At 37.1% G+C, this 23,319-nt stretch overlaps 1 protein-coding gene across 2 annotated transcripts in view; it reads right to left on the reverse strand.

Annotated features, from left to right (window-relative positions):
- CP (ceruloplasmin) overlaps nucleotides 1-23,319 on the reverse strand; it is a 74,243-nt gene that overhangs the window by 31,661 nt on the left and 19,263 nt on the right. For both annotated transcript variants that reach the window (XM_032630036.1, XM_032630037.1), the window contains exons 5-9: nucleotides 22,349-22,603; nucleotides 20,885-21,056; nucleotides 16,581-16,720; nucleotides 15,293-15,430; nucleotides 14,048-14,262 (exon numbers count right to left, since the gene is read on the reverse strand). In XM_032630036.1, coding sequence (XP_032485927.1) covers nucleotides 14,048-14,262; nucleotides 15,293-15,430; nucleotides 16,581-16,720; nucleotides 20,885-21,056; nucleotides 22,349-22,603 — 920 coding nt within the window. The remainder of the gene's footprint in view (nucleotides 1-14,047; nucleotides 14,263-15,292; nucleotides 15,431-16,580; nucleotides 16,721-20,884; nucleotides 21,057-22,348; nucleotides 22,604-23,319) is intronic.

A 23,319-nucleotide genomic window follows, 5' to 3' on the forward strand; every position in this document is an offset into this window, starting at 1 on the left:
GCGCAGAGTCCTATACAGGATAAACCTGTATTTATATTATTATAAATATATATGCAACCAACATAGGAGCACCTCAATACATAGGCAACTGCTAACAGCTATAAAAGAGGAAATCGACAGCAGCACAATAATAGTGGGAGACTTTAACACCTCACTTACACCAATGACAGATCATCCAGACAGAAAATTAATAAGGAAACACAAGCTTTAAATGACACAACAGACCAGATAGATTTAATTGATATTTATAGGACATCCATCCGAAAACAGCAGATGACACTTTCTTCTCAAGTGCGCATGGAACATTCTCCAGGATAGATCACATCTTGGGTCACAAATCAAGACTCAGTAAATTTAAGAAAACTGAAATCATATCAAGCATCTTTTCTGACCACAACACTATGAGATTAGAAATCAATTACAGGGAAAAAAACATAAAAAACACAAACACATGGAGGCTAAACAATACGTTACTAAATAACCAAGAAATCACTGAAGAAATCAAAGAGGAAATCAAAAAAATACCTAGAGACAAAGGACAATGAAAACACAAAGACCCAAAACCTATGGGATGCAGCAAAAGAAGTTCTAAGAGGGAAGTTTATAGCAATCCAAGCCTACCTCAAGAAACAAGAAAAATCTCAAATAAACGCTCTAACCTACACCTAAAAGAACTAGAGAAGGAAGAACAAACAAAACCCAAAGTTAGCAGAAGGAAAGAAATTACAAAGATCAGAGCAGAAATAAATGAAATAGAAACAAAGAAAACAATAGCAAAGATCAATAAAACTAAAAGCTGGTTCTTTGAGAAGATAAACACAATTGATAAACCATTAGCCAGACTCATCAAGGCAAAAAGGGAGAAGACTCAAATCAACAGAATTACAAATGACAAAGGAGAAGTAACAGCTGACACTGCAGAAATACAAAGGATCATGAGAGATTACTACAAGTAACTCTATGCCAATAAAATGGACAACCTGGAAGAAATGGACAAATTCTTAGAAAAGCACAACCTTCCTAGACTGAACGAGGAAGAAATGCAAAATATAAACAGACCAATCACAAGTCCTGAAATTGAGACTGCAATTAAAAATCTTCCATCAAACAAAAGCCCAGGACCAGATGGCTTCACAGGCGAATTCTATCAAACATTTAGGGAAGAGCTAACACCTATCCTTCTCAAACTCTTCCAGAATATAGCAGAGGGAGGAACACTCCCAAACTCATTCTATGAGGCCACCATCACCCTGATACGAAAACCAGACAAAGATGTCACAAAGAAAAAAAACTACAGGCCAATATCACTGAGGAACATAGATGCAAAACTCCTCAACAAAATACTAGCAAACGGAATCCAACAACACATTAAAAGGATCATACACCATGATCAAGTGACATTTATCTCAGGGATGCAAGGATTCTTCAAAATACGAAAATCAATCAGTGTGATACACCGTATTAACAAATTGAAGAATAAATGATCATCTCAATAGATGCAGAAAAAGCTTTTGACAAAATTCAACACCCATTTATGATAAAAACTCTCCAGAAAGTGGGCATAGAGGGAACCTATCTCAACATAATAAAGGCCATATATGACAAACCCACAGCAAACATTGTTCTCAATGGCGAAAAACTGAAAGCATTTCCTCTAAGATCAGGAACAAGACAAGGATGTCCACTCTAACCACTATTATTCAACTTAGTTTTGGAAGTCCTAGCCACGGCAATCAGAAGAAAAAGAAATAAAAGGAATACAAATTGGAAAAGAAGAAGTAAAACTGTCACTGTTTGCGGATGATATGATACTATACATAGAGAATCCTAAAGATGCCACCAGAAAACTACTAGAGCTAATCAATGAATTTGGTAAAGTTGCAGGATGCAAAATTAATGCACAGATATCTCTTGCATTCCTATAAACTAATGATGAAAAATCTGAAAGAGAAATTAAGGAAACACTCACATTTACCACTGCAACAAAAAGAATAAAATACCTAGGAATAAACCTACCTAGGGAGACAAAAGACCTGTATGCAGAAAACTATAAGACACTGCTGAATGAAATTAAAGATGATACAAACAGACAGAGAGATATACCATGTTCTTGGATTGGAAGAATCAATATTGTGAAAATGACTACACTACCTAAAGCAATCTACAGATTCAATGCAATCCCTATCAAATTACCAATGGCAGTTTTTACAGAACTAGAACAAAAAATCTTAAAATTTGTATGGAGACACAAAAGACCCCAAATAGCCAAAGCAGTCTTGAAGGATAAAAACGGAGCTGGAGGAATCAGACTCCCTGACTTCAGACTATACTACAGTAATCTACAGTAGTATAGTAGATATACAATAGCCAGTAAAGCTACAGTAATCAAGACAATATGGTACTGGCACAAAAACAGAAATATAGGTCAATGGAACAGGATAGAAAGCCCAGAGATAAACCCACGCACCTATGGTCAACTAATCTATGACAAAGGAGGATATACAATGGAGAAAAAGATATACAGTGGAGAAAAGACAGTCTCTTCAATAAGTCGTGCTGGGAAAACTGGACAGCTACATGTAAAAGAATGAAATTAGAACACTACCTAACACCATACACAGAAATAAACTCAAAATGGATTAGGGACCTAAATGTAAGACCGGACACTATAAAACTCTTAGAGGAAAAACACACTTTGACATAAATCACAACAAGATCTTTTTTGATCCACCTCCTAGAGTAATGGAAATAAAAACAAAAATAAATAAATGGGACCTAAGGAAGCTTAAATGCTTTTGCAAAGCAAAGGAAACTACAAACAAGATGAAAAGACAACCCTCAGAATAGGAGAAAATATTTGCAAATGAATCAATGGACAAAGGATTAACCTCCCAAATATATAAACATCTCCTGCAGTTCAATATTAAAAAAATAAACAATCCAATCAAAAAATGGGCAGAAGACCTAAATAAACATTTCTCCAAAGAAGACATACAGATGACCAAGAAGCACATGAAAAGCTGCTCAACATCACTAAATATTAGAGAAATGCAAATCAAAACTACAATGAGGTATTACCTCACACCAGTTAGAATAGGCATCATCAGAAAATCTGCAAACAACAGATGCTGCAGAGGGTGTGGAGAAAAGGGAACCCTCTTGCACTGTTGGTGGGAATGTAAATTGATACAGCCACTATGGAGAACTGTATGGATGTTCCATAAAAAACTAAAAATAGAATTACCATATGACCCAGCAATCCTACTACTGGGCATATACCCAGAGAAAACCATAATTCTAAAAGACACATTCACCCCAATGTTCACTGCAGCACTATTTACAATAGCTGGGTCATGGAAGCAACCTAAATGGCCATCAACAGACGAGTGGATAAAGAAGATGTGGTATCTATATACAATGGAATATTACTCGGCCATAAAAAGGAACGAATTTGGGTCATTTGTAGAGACCTGGATGAATCTAGAGACTGTCATACAGAGTGAAGTAAGTCAGAAAAAGAAAAACAAATATCGTATATTATTGCATATATGTGGAACCTAGAAAAATGGTACACATGAACTGGTTTGCAGGGCAGAAATTGAGACACAGATGTAGAGCACAAACGTATGCACACCAAGGGGGGAAAGCCACAGAGGGGTCGGGGTGGTGGTGAGATGAATTGGGAGATTGGGATTGACATATATACACTAATATGTTTAAAATGGATAAGTAATAAGAACGCTTTGTATAAAAAGATAAAATTCAAAAATTCCAAAAAAAGAAAAAGAATTCACTCAATCTCCAACCATCTGGGCATTCTCACTTCCCCTTCCCCTATCCCTGGTGAAAAATAAGGAAGCAGAAACACTATCTGGTCTATGGAATGATTCAGTAGTTGACACGAAGGCAATTGGTCTAAAGAATCAAAGCATATGAATCCCTGAGGAAAACTTATTCTCTTAAAGAAGAGAAAACTTAAAAAAAAAAAAAAAAAAAAAGAAAACTTGAGAGATTATTGCATATCTTTTTCCTGAGATCATTTTTTTGGATGAAAAACATGCTTATCAAATTTTAAAAATCCAACTAACCTGAAGGTTAGATCCTGCAGACAACTGAATCACTGATGCAGATGGTCTTAAGAAAGCTCCCATAAGTCAGAAGAAAAGATTCAAAGATGAAAAATATATACCTAGTAATGATTTTAGAGAGAAGTTATAAAAGGGTGAGACATAATAATAATAAATAATGGTGGAAATATTCACCACTATTTATTCAGATTCAAAAGCCTCACTGAAAACAAGACAAAATTAGTAATATAGAACTATACCTAAAAATGTACTGGTAAAAATTTTGGATTTCAGAGAGACAAATTTCTACAATAATCCATTTTAAAAGTTACCATGAACATTGGACTCCTCTAGTACAATAAATGGCAGAGGAAGTTAGAGTAGCAATTACATTTTTGGGGGAAAAGATTATGATTGAAAAATTCTATACAGGCAAAGCACAACAAAGTGACATTTTCAGATGTGTCAGGATTCCAGCAGGGAACTTCTATAATCACTTACATACTGACCTGCAGAGAAAACTTCAGTGAAAATTTTACAGGTCACATTTCCTAATTATAATGCAACAAAACTGGAAATTACTCATAAAAGGACTAAAAGTAAAAAAAAAAATCATATTTTGTCCAAATAACTCAGATCAAAGAAGAAACAAAATTGAACTTCTAAGAATTTAGTAAGTAATGTCCATGAGAACACTACAAGTCATAATGTATGGAATATAATTAAACATATAAACTGAGAGTCTGAAATATTTATTTTAAGCAAAGCCAAATAAAAATAAATATTGTAAATATCTGAAAATTTTAGAAAAATAAAAAGAAGAAATGAGTTAATAAAAGCAAAAGAAATTTACAAAAATGTAAAGGTATTAACATTCTTCCCGATTTATTTAATGCAGATAGTACAACTATGATACATCACTAAAAAAGCACACAGAATCTAAACTAATATTACTTATAGCTTAGATGAGAAATTCTAAATAAAACACCATCAAATTCAACACAGAAATATATTTTAAAAAAACACATGCTCAAAGTAATATTTTTTTCCCCAGAACGGCAAGGATGGTTCAATAGGAAATTCTTAATGTACTTGGTCACACTTATTGGTCAAAGGAGAAAAGATAGGTAATAATTCAAGGAAATCTAAAAATAAATTTTTATAAAATTTGACATTCTGGCAGTAGCTGTTCCTTTTGTGTTTCCCTCAGAGTTTTGCAAGGCTGCCTCTTTAAAATTTAGATCTCACCTCAAATAATACTTCCACATTATCTAAACTTTAATTTCTATTCACTATCACATTACCCTATTTTGTTTTTTTAAAACACATATCACTTTCTGAGGTTATTTTTATTTTTTCTGTTTGCTTATCTCCTCTCCTTTCCATGCCATCACTCCCTTTGCCCCTTCCTTTCTGCTACACCACACACTAGAATATAAACTCTATTAGAGCAGGTCTTACTTACCAATGAATTCTGTGCCTAGCACAGTACTTTTTTTTATTTTTGGTTTTTCTTTTTTTTTTTTTTGAGCAGCTCAAGTGATTTTAAACAGAAAACACAGTGCCAGTAAACAAGAAATAGAATAAAAAGTAACTAATAGCCAATGTCATATTTAGTGGTAAAATAATAGAGAAATTTTCATTAATCTCAGACACTAAACAAGGTACTATTTAACTTACTCTGAATATTTTATCCAATCTGAAGCCACATGGCTAATACATGAAAAAACCAGGATGAGGACTTTTTTTTTTTTCTGGCTGCACCTTGCAGCATGTGGGATCTTAGCTCTTTGACCAGGGATCAAACCTGCACTCCCTGTATTGGAAGGGCAGAGTCTTAACCACTGGACTGCCAGGAAGGTCCTCAGGATGAGGACTTTTAATAGTTCCTGTAGACCTTCCTGTGTTGTGACTCTCATTTGACAAATGAAGAAAACAAAATATGTAGAGAAAAAACCTCACATTTTAAATCTCAACTCACTGAGTCTCAGCTCCTCTTCTGTAAAAATGGGGATAACAATACTTAGCCTCTTGGGTTGCTGTGAAGGTTAAATGAAGTAAAATGTGCAAAAGTGCCTAAACGGAGTTCAATAAACATTAGTCTCCTTTTATTCCTTTCCAAGGTAAGCACAAGATAAAATAATGGAATTTAAAGGTAGAAAACCAGGGACTTCCCTGGTGGTCCAGTGGTTAAGAATACGCCTTCCAATGCAGGGGACACGGGTTTGATCCCTGGTCGGAGAATTAAGATCCCACATGTGGTGGAGCAACTAAGCCCATGCCACAACTACTGAGCCTGCGCTCTCTGGAGCCCGTGCACCACAACCAGAGAAGCTCATGCACCACAATGAAGAGCCCATGCACCACAACAAAAGATCCCACATGCCGCAACAAAGATCCCACGTGCCACAACTAAGACCCAATGCAGCCAAATAAATAAATAGATAAAATTCTTTTAAATGGTTGTAAAAACCTTAAAAAAAAAAAGGTAGAAAACCATTTTTTTCAGTAACATATTTAAAAATTTTAAATGATAGCATTACCATTTATAATAGACAAATAAAAATAAAATATCTAGGCATACACTTAAAAAAATCCAAAACCTATATAAGGGGAACTATAAAATACTCCTGAAAAACACAAAAGTAGACTTGAACAAGTGGAAAGACATATGTTCTTGTGCAGGGTTACTCAACTTTATAATAATGGCTGTTTTTCCTAATTTGTATATTTGAAACAATCCCAATAAAAAGTCTCAGGATTTTTTTTTTTCTGGAGCCAGGTAAGTTTTTACAAGGTTCATTAGAAAGAATAAGTAAGCAAAAATGGCCATTAAAATGATGAAAAAAGTGCCTTGAGGTATGGCTACAAGTCATTTAAACACATTATAGAGGCTCTGTAATTATAATACTATGGTATTGGTGCATGAATAGATAGAGAACAATGGAATAGAACAGAAAATCAAGAAATGGACTCAATTGTGTATGAAAATTTAGTATCTGATAGAGGGGAGCATTTAAATCAATGGGCTAAAGTGTGACTTTTTAAAAAAAAAATTTATTTATTTAGGCTGCGTCAAATCTTAGTTGTGGCAAGCAGGACCTTCATTGCCACGTGCAGGATCTTTGTTGCGACCAGCGGGCTCTTAGTTGCAGCGTGTGGGATCTTTAGTTGTGGCATGTATGTGGGATCTAGTTCCCTGACCGGGGATCGAACCCAGGCACCTGCATTGGGAGTGTGGGGTCTTAGCCACTAGACCACCAGAGAAGTCCCCTAAAGTGTGACTTTTTAATAAATGGTGTTGAGATAACTGGATAGCCATTTAGAAAAAGATAAATTTGATCTATTCCTTAACTGTACACCAGCATAAATTCTAAATGGAACAGAGACTTAAAAGTGAAAAATGAAACCTTACAAGTACTTGAAGGCAGAATGGGTGAATTCCTTTATAACCTGAGAGTTGTGAAAACTTTCTTAACTATGACTTGGAATCCATTAACAATAAAGGAAAAGATGGTAGAAATAAAAATTTCACATGGTAAACAACAACATCCATAAGCAAAGTATAAAGGCAAATGATAAACTAAGATAAAAAATACAACTAATATCTCAAACACTTTCTATAACTAATATATAGAAAGCTTCTAAATCAGTGAAGAAAAATAACCTTATAGAAAAATGGGATAAAGTTATGAACAATTCATGGAAAAGAAGTGAATATAGTTCTTAACGATTTGAAAAAATGTTCAACAACTAATAATAAGAGAAACACAAATTAAAATTACAGAGGTACTGTTTATGTCCTATCAGACTGGTAAAAATCCCCAAATTTGACAATACACTTATGAACTGTGGAAAACAGATAATCTAATCTCATACCTGGTGGGAGTATAAAATGGTACAATTCCTATGGAAGGGAATTTGGCAATATCTAGCAAAAGAGTACATGTGTTTATCCTTTGCCCCACCAGAACCAGATTTATCCCAAAGACATGTTGTCAAAATACAAAGAGACATATGAACAAGGCTACCTGTTACAAATGTATTTGTAAGAGCAAAGACTGGAAAGAGTGGAAACACCTGCCAAATAGTGGACCGATTGTATAAACTGAGGCATGTCTACACCAGGGAGTAATATCCACTGTAAAAAAGAATGAGGAATATTTCCATATATTACAGTATAAAGACTTACAGATTATATTGTTAAGTGAAAAAAGAAAGTTAGAATATGAATACATACACACACATTTGTTTTTTAAATAAAATAAAATAAAAGAATTCTTTTATTCTTTAAATAAAGGAATAAGAGTTAGAGAAGAGATCAATGACACTGAAAACAGTAAATCAATAGAAAAAAATCAGTGAAGCTAAAAGCTGATTATTTGAAAAGATCAATAAAATCAATCAATCAGTTAGTCAGGCTAACTAAGAAAAAATGAAAGAGAACACGAATTACTAATATCAGAAACGAAATATGGGATATCACTACAGATCCTATAGACATTAAAAGAATAATAAAGGAATACTATGAACAAATCTATGCCCATAAATTTGACAACCTACATGAAATGGATCAATTCCTTGAAAGACACAATTTGCTAAAACACACAAGAAGAAATAGACACTCTGAATAGGCCTGTATCTACTAAAAAAATTGAACCAATAGCTAGTAACCTTCCAGAACAGCCCAGAAGTGTTCATTGGTGAATTCTACTAAACATTTAAGGAAGAAATTATACTAACTCTCTTTAAATCCATCAGAGGACAAAAATAGAACACTTCTTATCTCATTCTAGCAGGCCAACATTACTCTAATACCAAGACCAGACAAAGACATTACAAAAAAACTAGAGATGAGTAACTCTAACAAATATAGATGTAAAATACCTTAAAAAATTAGCAAATAGAATCTGAAAATGTATAAAAAGAACTATACCATGACCAAGTGGGATTTATCACAGGTACTCAAGCTTGGCTTAACATTCAAAAATCAGTTAATGTGATCCATCACATCAATAGGATAAAGAAGGAAAGTCATGTGGTCATATCAATAGATACAGAAAAAGCATTTGACAAAATCCAACACCCATTCATGATCAAAACAAACAAACAAACAAACCTCTTAGTAAAATAAGAATGGAGGAACTCCTCAACTTGATAAAGAATATCTACCAAAAAACTACCACTAAGATAATACTTAATGGTGAGAAACTAGAAGCTTTCCCACTAAAATCAGGTACAAAACAAGGATGTCTCCTCTCATCACTCCTTTTCAATATCATACTGGAAGTTTTAGCTAGTGCAATATGACAAGAAAAGGAAATAAAATGTATGCAGATTGGGAAGAAAGAAAGTAACTGTCTTTGTTCACAGATCACATGATCATCTATGTAGAAAATCCAAAAGGACTGACAAGGTAACTCCTGTAACTAATAAGCAATTATAGTAAGGTTACAGGATGCAAGGTTAATATACAAAAGTCAATCTCATATATACTAGCAATGAAAAGTGGAATTTGAAATTAAAAACAATACCATTTACATTAGCATCCTCCTAATGAAATACTTAGTTATAAATCTAAAAGAATATGTACAAGATCTTATATGAGGAAAACTAAAAACTCTGCTGAATGAAATTAAAGAACTAAATAAATGTTCATGGATAGGAAGACTCAATACTGCCAAGTTTCAGTTCTTCCCAACTTGATCTATAGATTCAATGCAATCTGAATCAAAATCCTAGCAAATTATTTGTGGATGTCTACAGACTGATTCTAAAGTTTACCTGGAGAGGCAGAAGGCCCAAAATAGCCAACATAATATTGAAGAAAAATGAAGTTGGAGGACTGACACTCCCCAACTTCAAACCTTACTATAACACTCCAGTAATCAAGACAGTGTGGTATTGGTGAAAGAATAGATCAATAGATCAAAAGAATAGAGAACGAAGAAACAGGCACATAAATTTAGTTAACTGATCTCTGACAAAGGAGCTAAGATAGTCTTTTCAATAAATGGTGCTATAACAGATGGATATCCACATGCAAAAAAATGAATCTAGACATAGACCTTACACTCTTCACAAAAATTAACTCAAAACGGCTCATAGACCTAAATGTAAAGTGCAAAACTGTAAAACTCCTAGAAGATAACATAGGAGAAAGTCTAGATGACTTTGGATATGGCAATAGCTTTTTAGACACAACACCAAGGGCACAATCTATGAAAGAAAGAATTGATAAACTGGATTTTATTAAATTTTATGCTCTGAAGAAAATATTGTCAAGAGAATGAGAAGACAAGCCACAGACTGGGAGAAAAATATTCGCAAAGGATACACCTGATAAAAGACTGTTTATCAAAACATAAAAAGAACCCTTAAAACTCAACATTAAGAAAACAACCCAATTAACAAATGGGCGAAAGACCTTAACAGACAAACGTACAGATGGCAAACAAGCATTTGAAAAGATGCTCTATGTCACATGTCATTAAAACACCAATGAGATACCACTACACACTTATTAGAATGGCCAAAATCTGGAACATGACAACAACAAATTCTGGCAAGAATATGGAGCAATGGGAACTCTAACATTCACTTCTGGTGGGAATGCAAAATGGTACAGCCACTTAGGAAGAGAGTTGGGCAGGTTTTTTTTTTTTTTAAACTAAACATACTCTTACCATATAATCCAGCAATTGGGTTCCTTGGTATTTCCCCAAAGGAAATGAAAACTTATGTCTACACAAAAACCTTCATATGGATGTTTATTCATAAAGCAGCTTTATTCATAATTGCCAAAACTTGGAAGTAATCAAGATGTTCTTCAGTAGGTGAATGGATAAACTGTAGTACATCCAGACAATGGAGTATTATTCATCGTTAAAAAGAAATAAGCTGGGCTTCCCTGGTGGCTCAGTGGTTGAGAGTCCGCCTGCCGATGCAGGGGACACGGGTTCGTGCCCCGGTCTGGGAAGATACCACATGCCACGGAGCGGCTAGGCCCGTGAGCCATGGCCGCTGAGCCTGCGCGTCCGGAGCCTGTGCTCCACAACGGGAGAGGCCATAACAGTGAGAGGCCCACATACCACAAAAAAAAAAAAAAGAAAAGAAAAGAAAAGAAATAAGGTACTGAGCCATGAAAAGACTTGGAGGAAACATAAATGCATATTATTAAGTGAAAGAAGCCAATCTGAAAAGGCTATACATTGTATGATTCCAACTATATGACAATCTGGAAAAGGCAAAACTCTGGAGAGAGTGAAAAGACCGGGCTTACTAGCAGTTGGGGGTTGGAAGGATGGGATAAATAGATGGAGCACAGAGGACTTTTAGGGCAGTGAAAATACTGTGTATGATACTGTAATGATGGATACATGGATCTACCCTGTTGGGGATGTTGATATTGGGAGAGGGTGTGTGTGGGGGAATAAGAGGTATATGGGAAATCTCTGAACTTTACCCTCAATTTTGCTGTAAACATTAAAGTGCTCTAAAAAATAAAGTTAATAAAAATAATAGTGAAAAATAAATAAAAGAATAAAGTTTTAAAAAGTTATCTATAGTGAGGGGATAGGTGACAGGGAAGAAAAGATAGACGCTAGATTTCTTTGAATCTGCTTCTTTTTGTAGATACGATGTTGGAGTCAGGCAAATGTTTTACATAATTATAAAATAATGTTACAGTTTAAAAAGCAATCCCTAAAAAATAAATACATTAAAATAAATAAATAAATAAACCTGTGTATCCAGTGGGTGGCAAAACTCCACAGGGAGGAACTATTCCAAGTGACTTTAAATCTGTAATTTGACTGAACATCCTTAGTGGGATCCACTCTAAAGACAAAAAGGGCTGCAAAACTGTTTTCAGTAATTATATTGTTGGCTATAGTGTTGTAATTCGAATCCTGAGACTGTTGTGTCTATATTGTGGGATGAAATGAGTGCATATTCATGCTGGTATTATTGAGAACTCAGCTTTTTCAGTGCAGTTGAAGGGAGATACAGATATAAGATCAATGAGGTTAAGTAAACAAACAAACAAACAAACAAAATCCATAGACCTGAATTTGAATAGAAAGTATCAGTATGAACCCATGATGAATTTTATTAAAAAACGTTTCTTTCAATTCTGCTCACTGAAAAGGCTTAGGAACAATGATTAATACAATAGCACTGAGCACCTCTAATGCTCTGACTGTAGTTTTAAAAATAATTTCTTACTGAAAAGAACCGGGACGTTTTGGGAGAAATGACTGATTTCAGGTCTGGCTCAGAAAATGTACAATATGAACCTGAAATAGCTTTTTATACTAGAAGTCAAAGAAGCTTCAAAGACTACTAAGTTCATGTAAAAATGAAGTCAACCTGAGCAAGTCCCCCAGTGGCAAAAAATAGGACATTTTGAGCATCAATAAGTATAATAGTAATGAATTGAAGCATACTAAATATGCTTAAATCCATGCGTTTACAATAGTACTTAAAAATAAACTATTAAGGGCTTCCCTGGTGGCGCAGTGGTTGAGAGTCCGCCTGCCGATGCAGGGGACACGGGTTCGTGCCCCCGTCCAGGAAGATCCCACATGCCGCAGAGCGGCTGGGCCCGTGAGCCATGGCCGCTGAGCCTGCGTGTCCAGAGCCTGTGCTCCGCAACGGGAGAGGCCACAACAGTGAGAGGCCCGCGTACCGCAAAATAAATAAAATAAAATAAACTATTAAAAACCTTTGAAGTATGCTAGGAGAGAACTAGTAATTCTAAAACTTGTAAATAAAGGGAAAGAGTCAAGCATTTGTCATTCCTTTCTTGTATAACATGTACCTCAGGGCAACCAAATAGTCCATTAAGAGACGTTTCTGTTTATACAAGTATAGTAGCTAATAAACACAGAAGGAATGATGGAATCCAAATATTACTACTGTTCCACACCTGATTAGTTTATGAATCTAGGAAATGTTTATCAGTAGCTGACAACATCCCCGACTGAGAGACAAGTATACATTATATACTCCTTGATCGAGGTACCCAGTACCACACATGAAGTAGTATTGCAAAAAATAAAAATAATCTAACCTGAATCTGATCAAGCTTGTAGATCTAGCCACTGATTTATAGGAAATAGAGTAAAAGAGAAAGAAATATGTTAAATGACACCACAGGAATGCAATCAGTAAAATCTAGACATGAGAACTTCTACAGGATAAAAGACTTTTGCAACAGAAAAACGCAAGAAAATATCTTGAGAAAAATATCAACTGATTGTAATGTGTGTAATTATTTGAGTGCCTATCCACACGACAAACTTGAAACAATTAAAGGACAAATGTTCAGTTAAAATGTGAACATTGATTGGAAATTTGATGATAATAAGGAATTATGATGATGCTTTAAGATGTGATAACTGTATTGAATGCATTTTAAAAAGAATGTTTCTCCTTTAAAGATTTATATTAAAATATTTATTTTAGAGCTAAAAACAATGGTGGGATTAGGGATTTCTATTTATAGATCAAAGGGTCATTTTCCCATTTCATTTTTTTAACTTTATTTTATATTGGAGTATAGCCAATTAACAATGTTGTGATAGTTTCAGGTGCACAGCAAAGGGACTCAGCCATACATATACATGTATCCATTCTCCCCCGAACTCCCCTCCCATCCAGGCTGCCACATAAAAAGTATTTTAAGCAATATTTCCTTAGTGAATGTTGAGTGACTTATTAATATGTGATTTTTTAAAATGTGTGTGTTGAAGTCTAATGGTATCATAATAGACTTTGGAAAATCTTGTTTCCAACTCATCTTGGAACAATCACGTTAGCCAGAGAATCTCTGCACGATATAGATATAAGCCTAAGTAAAAATTATAATAAACATTAGGCGTGGAACCCTCACTGCCTCAAACCCCAGAATTTTCCTTATAATAATGATAATTCAAAGGGATTGGAAAATCATTTTCATTTTCCCTCATTGGACTTACCAGTCTCCCATTTGCAAGTAAACTTCCGTTCCTACATATTTTCATTGGCCCGATAAGCCCAGTAAATATATCTTTGGTGGGATCCACAGCAGAATAATACATCCTAGCTAGACAGACAGGATCTTTGTAAGTGGGTCCTACTTCTTTGGGGACAGTCCATTCATAGGTGAATGTTCCTTCGGGTACCACATGGGAGGCTGAAGAAGGAGGCGCACCTGTAAGAAAGGTCACACTGGAGAGGTAAAAGTATGCTTTCTAATGTCATCATTTGAGCCATGGAGTAGACTGCGTTTAGTCTAGGATAACCCACTTCTGTGCTCCTTTTATGAATTAGAGTGGAATCCTACCAGTGTCAGGTCACAAATGGGAATAATTTTCTCCAGGAAGTCTCCGCTAAACCTCTGTCTGAGATTGGTGCCTGCTATAGTCTGAATGTTTATGTTTCCCCAAAATTCACATATTGGAATCTTAAGGCGCAATATGATGGTGTTCGAAGTGGTGTTTAGGAGGTAATCTGGTCATGAGAGTGGAGCCCTTCTGAGTGGGATTAGTGCCCAGACAAAACAGATCCCACAGAGTTCCCTAGCCCCTTCCTCCACGTGAGGATACAAGAAGTCTGAGACCCAGAATAGGGTCTTCATTTGTCAGCCTTGACATACAAAAATACCTAAATACTTTCATGTAATGGAATATTTTGTATCACTGAAATTATATTTATAAAATGTTTATGGTGCTAAGAACTCTGGGTATAAAATTATAGTGATAAGTATATTTATATTCTATGATCTCAAATACATGTAATTATTATTTACACAGATCAAAGAGTGGAGGACACACAAAAATATAATAGCGGTTGTCTATAGAACTATGGATAATATTTTTGGCTACACCTTTTTATATTTTTTAAATATTCTAAAATGTACATCTAATCTTATAATTGCAAGAATATTTTTCAAATTTAACAATCACCCAAATAGAACTCTGGAAATGTATAACTGATGCAATCCAAATCAGTTACTAGCAGCACTGTCAATAATCATCCAATTAAGGTAGGACAGAATTCCACAAACATACTGGAAATGGTAGGAAGAGATTTACTCGCTTCCTGGCATGATTCTGAGAACGGTATATGAGAAGTTTCCTCAGAAGTTCCTGCCTTTGGTTTTTGCAGGACGATTTCCCTGGGGGTGACCAGCACAGTAGGTTATTAAACATTATTGTTTGGTTACAGAGTGTTGTACTCACTTCTGCTTGAATTGTAGTACGTGCCCTCGTTGCTTTTATTGACTCTCACCCCAATCGGTTCAATACTGAGGGGATATGTTCCTTTGTTATGGAAGGTGACTCTGATGGTGTCTCCCACCTCTGCCGAAATGACAGGACCTAGGGACAAAGAGAGAATTATTATCCTCCCTGATATATAGCATACAGAATGCGTAAGACAGTTGTTTTCTTTGCCTTGTCCTCTGGCAAGAACCACTGGAAGCCACATGCTCATTGCTGCAAATGGAAAGCTTGGTTTTTAAAAAGTCCATTATCAATTTGGCATGAGGAGGCCAGAAAAAGATGAGAGGGGCTTTCTAAATTAACTTCAGGTAATGAAATTTGTTACCATTTTTATCCAAGTTAGTTCACAAGCTTCATACGTCTATAAAATACTGTTCAGAGTATCTACACTCTCCTCACCCTGTTTTTCTGTGGACCAGATGTGTGTTATTTGTCCAAAGACTCAGGAGAATGCCATAAACCTTGACCACCCAAAGAGGGTAAGTTAAATTGTCTTGGCTGTGAAAAGTAACACCACTGTTGTGGATTTCCCATCACCAAAATCAATACTATTACTAAATAGAGAACAAAAACACAGAAATAGAGTACAAAAATATTTTATGTAACATATAAAATGATACTTACTGAGAGCTTCTTATGTGCTCTTCTGTTTATGTGAATTAACTCATTTAATCCTTACAACAGCTTTATGAAGTAGGGACTATTGTTATTACTGTTCCCATTTTACAGAAAGGGAACAGGCACAGAGAGTTGAGTACTTTCAAAGGTAACACGGCTAATAGGTGAAGAGTGAGGACAGTCTGAATCCGCTCACTTGCTATTCTGCCCAAGTGCTTGAGCAAAACAGGTCTCTGGGCTCTGCCTGGGGGCAGCCTGCAGGAGGCTCTAAAAACAAACCCAACCTGTCTCATCAGTAGCTGAATTTTATTTCTAAGGGAATGTACATTTGGCTAAAAGCGGAAACTAATAGCTTTACCATCTATTTAAACAAAGTCACACAAACCCCTTACCTCTTTGAAGAAAATAAAAGTAATCATTTGAAGTCAGCCTGGCTTTTAATGCTGAAGACTTACTATGGGTAATTTACATTTGGCAAAGCTGCTGCATTTTATTGACGATTCCTCTTCCATGTCCATAGTTTATACGTAGAAATCATGCCACAGGTTCTGAAGCTTCTGTTCTTCCTGAGGTTGATTGTAGCTCAGGGGAAGAGTACATTAGTCATATGTATTCTGCACAGACTCACCCAGGATGCCAAGATGTTCCTCTTCAGGGCCTCTCTCCTTTCGGTCCGTAAAGGAGGCATCTGTGTACTCACGATAAACCAGCTTTTTATATGAGCCTCCAATTCTTGTTGAACCATGTTCAAAAAATACCTCTGAATCACTGCCAAAAGAAAAAAGGTTTAATTCTGGAGTTGAAAGCAGAACAGAGCCAGGTTGTCACATAGGATACTAACTGAAGACAAAAATTCTGACCTGTGCTTAGAAATTACCCATTATTTACCAAATACTCCTCAGAGGAACAGATAGTACTAAGCACCTTATAGAAGGATGTTCAGTTAAGGGGTGGAGACTCATGGCATAGAGATTTTATTTTTTCAAGCAAAGTGAAAAAAATTTCAAGAGGGTCCATGTCAACCCCTGAGAGTTAATAAATTGTCCTGCAATAGAATCTTTTAAATAAAGTATGAAATGTCCAAAAATACAGTAACTCTTGTTTGTTGCATGTTAGGCTTCAGAAGGTTTCATTTATTGTCTGAAACTCACAGGACAATGCAACAAAGTTGGTATTATCCTCCCCAGCTTACAGTAATCTGCATTTCTGTCAATAGTCTTCCTTAACTGCTTCAGGATTTTCATTACCTCCTTTTTGAACTCGGTGTCTATTAGACTGAAGAGGTCTGTTTCACTGTTTGTTCCTTCAGGGGAATTCTCTTGGTCTTTTAACTGGGAGTGGTTCCTCTGCTTCTTCATTTGCTTATATTTCTCTTACTCTGTGAGTTTAGGAGAAACAGTTATCTACCGTAGTCTTGGAAGGTTATTTATATGCGGGAGCATCCCTGCGTAGCTTGTGTGGTTTTACTATTTTCTGGCGTGAGGGCCACTTTTAGTTAAGATGCCTTCTACCTCTTTCCTCAGCACGTGCTGGCCCTTATCCCCTGCATAGAGGGCGTGCAGACGTGGTGACCAGCGTGCCCTCCCGGGCCCTGTGATGACGGAGGCAGCGATTGGCTCCCGATTCTCTCAGCGACGGAGGCCCAGCCCGCCCCCACCCCTGGAGCTCGCGTAGGCAGCGTCCTGTTGCCTGAGAGCGCATGCTGGTGGTGGGGGGGGGGGGGGAAGACGCTCCTTTGGCAGTCCTGCCCCTCCCCTCGCGCAACCCCCAACAATGGCACCCTGCCTTCAGGCTGTCTTCGCGCAGCCAACCCCAGTCCTCTCCCCAGGTCTAACCTCCAAAGCCTGAGCTAAAGCCACCAGTCCCCACCCACACCGGTGGAGTGTCTCAGGCTGGGGAGCTCAGGGTGGAGGTACCAAGCATCCCTGCAGGTTTCTCTCCATTTTACCTTCTGCAAACTGGTTGCTGCGCTCTCCTCCAAGGCTTCAAAGCTCCCCCTCTGTCCTGGTTGATCTCCCCGCCAGTCAGGGGACTTGCCAGGTTGTAGGAACATTTCTTTTTCCACAGCTCCCTCCCAGGGGCACAGGTCCTGTCCCAAGTCCTTTCTCTCTCTCTCTTTTTTTCTTTTGTCCTACCCAGGTACGTGGAGATTTTCTTGCCCTTAAAGAAGTCTGAGGTCTTCTGCCGGTGTTCAGTAGATGTTCTATGAGAATCGTTCCACATGTAGATGTATTTTTGATGTATTTCTGGGAGGAGGTGAGCTCCACGTACTACTCCTCTGCCATCGGCTCCCCATTCTCCCCATTTTATAAATGAAAAAATGAAATCTCAGAAAGGCATTTGACTTGCCAAATCCACCCCATTCATCTCTTCTCCCATTTGACAAACGTATGGAACATCTGCTCTTCACCAGGAACCCTGTTATATGCTGATGACATGCCCATAAGCAAGCTGGACCCGTCCCTGTCCACATGGACTTTACATCTGTCCCAGAAGACTACAAATCAATCAATATAATAACATGTAGGGCTCCCCTGGTGGCGCAGTGGTTGAGAGCCTGCCTGCCGATGCAGGGGACACGGGTTCGTGCCCCGGTCCGGGAAGATCCCACATGCCGCAGAGCGGCTGGACCCGTGAGCAATGGCCACTGGGCCTGCGCATCCGGAGCCTGTGCTCCGCAACGGGAGAGGCCACAACAGTGAGGGGCCCGCGTACCGCAAAAAAAAAAAAAAAAAAAAAAAAAAAAAATATATATATATATATATATATATAAAAAATAACATGTAATAAGCACAGAGTGTTATGAAACATTTTTCCTGGGGTTGGGGAAAATGATGGGAGAGGCCCCAAAGGCTTTCCAGAGGAATAGTTTCTTTAAAATTATCTAGAGGTGAAGTAGAGTTAAAATGATGGAATATGTGTGTGGAGAGAATGGGGCGGGTATTTGCAAAGAGGAAACAGCCTGTGGGAAGGCTCAGAGAAGACAGCAAGCATGGCATCTCTTATAAACTAGGGCAGGAGCATAGCAGGCAGGGTAGGGAGACGGGTCAGCAACCTGCTTTTAAAATCTCAATGAGAGGTAGTGATGACTTCAGAGGTATCAGCAAAGAGGTTGGAGAGAAGCAAACAGCCTTCCGAGATATTTAGGATATAATGAGGCAGCATTTGATGAGGAGTGAAGGAGGGAGGGAATCAAGGGTGGTGCTCAGGCTTTGGGCTTGAGCGATGGATGGATGGTGACACCATTCATGCAGAGAGGGAAACTCAGATTTGTGGGGAAGACAATGGATTCAGACTTGGACATATTGATTTGGAGGAGCCTCATCCAAGTGGAGTGTCCACTAAGCAGTTCATAATGCAATTTATAAGAGCCTTCAGGGCTGGAGATACAGCTTTGGGAGTCATTACAACTGAAGGTCAGTGTGGCGGGGACTTAAATCTCTGCTTCAGTAGTCACAGGCTTGGGTAGAGTCAGGCCCAGCAATTGACCTGTTTTTTGCCATTGAGTGAATCACTTAACCTTTCCAAGTAGATGCGTGGCAAACAAGGCTTCTCTAAAGAGGTGATGTTTGGGCAGAGACTTGGAGCAGGGGTGTGGCATAATCTCACTGACATTTTTGAAAGATTGCTTTGGCTGTTTTATGAGGAATGTACAGTAGGAAAGGAAGACTGAGGCAGGAAAAACAGCTGGGGGGCCGTAGAAGTCATCAGACATGTACCAAAGGTAGCTTGTATGCATCAAAGGACACTGTCAAGAGAATGAAAAGAAAACCTACAGAATAAGGGGAAATACTTGCAAAGCACATCTATCTGATAAGGGATTAATATCCAGCATATAAAAAGAACTCTTATAACTTAACAACAACAAAAACCCCCCAAATAACCCAATTAAGAAATGGGCAAAGAACTTGAACAGACATTTCTCCAAAATTGCCAACAAGAACACGAAAAGATGCTCAGAATCACTAAGCATCAGGGAAGTGCAAATCAGAACCACAATTAGATACCTCTTTGCACCTGTTAAGATGGCTATTTTTTTAAAAAATGGAAAATAAAAGTTGGCAATTAGAAGAGAAATTAGAACCCTTGTACATTGCTGGTGGGAATGTAAAATGGTGAAGCTGCTGTGGAAAACCATATGGTGGTTCCTCAAAAAATTAAAAATAGAATTATCATATGTCAAGCAATTCTACTCCTAGATGTATACCCAAAAGAACTGAAAGCAGAGACCTAAACATATACTTGTACTCCAGTGTTCATAGTGGCATTATACACAACAGCCGAAAGGTAGAAGCAACCCAGATGTCCATCAACAGATAGATGGATAAATAAAACATGGTATATGAATAGTGGAATATTATTCAGCCTTAAAAAGGAATGAAATTCTGATACATGCTACAACATGGATGAACCTTGAAAACATTATGCTAAATAAAATAAGCCAAACACTACATGATTCTACTTGCATAAGGTGCCTAGAATAGGCAAATTCATAGAGACAGAAAGTAGAATAGAAGTTACCAGGGGATGGGGAGTTTTCGTTTAGTGGACACAGCATTTCTGCTTGGAACGATGAAAAAGTTCTGGGAATGGACCGTGCTGGTGATTATACAACCTTGTGAATGTACTTAATTCTGCTGGATTTTACAATGCTATGTTTTCAGAAATGGAAAGCAAATGAAGTGATCTAATTGTATTCAATGTTTTCTGAGAGTTTTGTTGAGCATTTGAAAACTTTTAAATCTATTCTTTTTCATGGACTCAGAAGTCCTATTTCTCAAACTTGGACTCACTACCAAACCTTAATAAATATTTAGCAGTCCAGTTACTCAATTTCAGGTACCAATTAAAATTTTAATCACTGAATCAGCCTTTTATGATTTTTTTGGGGGGAAGGCATATTTTGAAATAATATCTTTTTTTCTGAATTACCTCCCAGGTGCTGTTAAGTTTTCTTTGGTGAAGGTGTCTATGCCGGAGGGTGCATAGTTCCAGATGATTTCCTCAGCAGCGATGTAGTAGTGTCTAACATGTTTGCCATGGATATCGTTCTCAGATGAAGGCTTCTTACAGTCTTGTACCCAGAAAAAGGCCTGCAAACCAGCTAAAAGCCACACAGGAGGAGACACTGGTTAATGAAGCCAATGTTTGTCTCTCCTATTGCCTTGTAAATGCTGCTGGTGAAATGACAGATGGAAACTGAAGAAATAGATAGCTAGAAACAATACTATAAACTAGAGTAACCAGTTGTATATAAATCACTCATGGAAAATTCAAGCAGTGAAAATCAATTCTCTAGATGGCACAGAGAAGTGATACTACTAGTGTTTTCAAAAATGTGGAACCAGTTTCTGTGGGGTTTCGCTTGGGAAGTCTTTTGATGAGAAAGAAAAAGAAAAGACACATTAATAGATAAGTGGTGTGGGGAGAAATGAATTTCACCATTTAATTTCACTTTTCTGGGGGGGCCATGCCACGTGGCTTGTGGAATCTTAGTTCCTGGACCAGGAATTGAATCTGCACCCTTGGCAATGAAAATGCAGAGTCCTAACCACCAGACTGCCAGGGAATTTCCTCGCTGTTTTATTTTATCATTGAGTCAGCATTGAAATAAATAATGCTGTCATGAGAAAAAATAGATAAGTGATGAAGAGATGCTCTGCCCTATTTTAGGGGATATGGTGGAGTGGAGGGGGAGGAATAGAATGAACACGTATTAGTATTGTTCTCTTAGATAAAATGGGTATGCACCTGCTGTGCTGTGCCTTCTGCCGCCATGATCACATTTGATGAATAAGATCATGTTTGAAAGTCAAAGTAACATACTCAGAGACCCAGATTCAACCTACTTTCTTCAGAAGACCAATACTGCAAACTAATATTTTTCAACAACTGGGGGTATTTTATTACCTTATATTAAAGGGATGGAGGAGAGATTTAGCCTGTTAAACTGAGGAATAGCTGGACTCAAAGGACAAAGTTGGTTATACTTAATAGAACAAGTCAAGAAAAACACAACAAGCTACCTTTCAGCACAATATACAAATCTTCTGGTGTTTAAAATATTGTGTATTTTACAAATCTGGGAAGCTGTATGCAGTATTATACTTTTAGGGTAGGACTATACATCAGGGCCAATTTTTTCTTTTCCAAAAATTAACATATTTTCCATTTTTAATTACTTTATAAATGCTCCAGTCTTTCAGTCTTTTTAAAAAATTACATTATGATGCATACTGTCAGAGGAATAAAATTAAGTTACCAGTTCAAAGCTCAGATCATTCCAAAGTTGTTTAGCTTTTAGATTCTGATTTCCAATCATCACCCCATTAATAGCGTAACTGAGATATGACTCTTTTCTCAACTGACAGCTAATTTCAGGTAAAGGTGCCTTACCTTTCAGGTGGTTTAGATTCTGACAGCTAAGCATCCATTCTCCAGGGTTCTGGGCCACCATAAAAGCATCAAAGAGGGTAGCAGGAAAGAGATTGATTGTATCAACACGGTAGTTCTTATTAGTCAACGTTTGCCCATGGAAGAAAGCTGCATGCACATCAACTTCATTACCCATACCAAAAAGATACCATTTTACTCTGTCCTCAGCACACATGGAGAGTCCTGGGAGACTTCCAAAAGCATATCCATTCACAGCTGTAAGTCAAGAGCAGAGACTGTGACTAACAGACATTAGTGACTGGGATATTGATAGTTACCTCTAAATAAAATCAGTTTGGGATTGAAAATACCTGGCACACATGCTGCTATTCTTCCCTCCTGTACCCACATCAGACATTGTTAATCAATCACAGTACTCTTTCATTTTGGACCTGAATTCAGCCTCAAGATTTTTGTCAACACAATATTAGCACATGAACACAACACTGAAGATGAAATCTATTTGCTCTCTTTGTTATAAACTCTACACCTTGGTATGTTCATGTGTATATTTGTAAATACAAATGTGTACATATATACATACATATATATAAATGTGCACACATACAGTAAATAGAAAAAACACTGAAGTTTATTTAGGAATCAATCATGTATCATGTTGTTGGTGGTGGTATGGATGATGTCAGTGTTTTTTGTTATTGTTTATCAGAACTTTTCCAATTTTCTACAGTGAATGTGAATTGCTTTTGTAATAAGAACACAAGGGAAGCTTTTTTTTTTTTAAAGGTTGAAAGACAAAATTGGAAGACATGTGAAGGAGGAAAGAAGAAATGCAGGGAAAGGACAGTAGGAACAAGTGACCAGAGCCACAAAGACCTAAGAGGTCAAAAGCAGGATAGCCTGATTCTTCAAAGAAACTAAGGGCCACTGCTCAAACTGAGAGGTCCTAGAGTTAAGATAGAAATCAGTTC

This window comes from Phocoena sinus, chromosome 4 (genome assembly GCF_008692025.1).
Source record: "Phocoena sinus isolate mPhoSin1 chromosome 4, mPhoSin1.pri, whole genome shotgun sequence".
NCBI classification, from domain to species: domain Eukaryota; kingdom Metazoa; phylum Chordata; class Mammalia; order Artiodactyla; family Phocoenidae; genus Phocoena; species Phocoena sinus.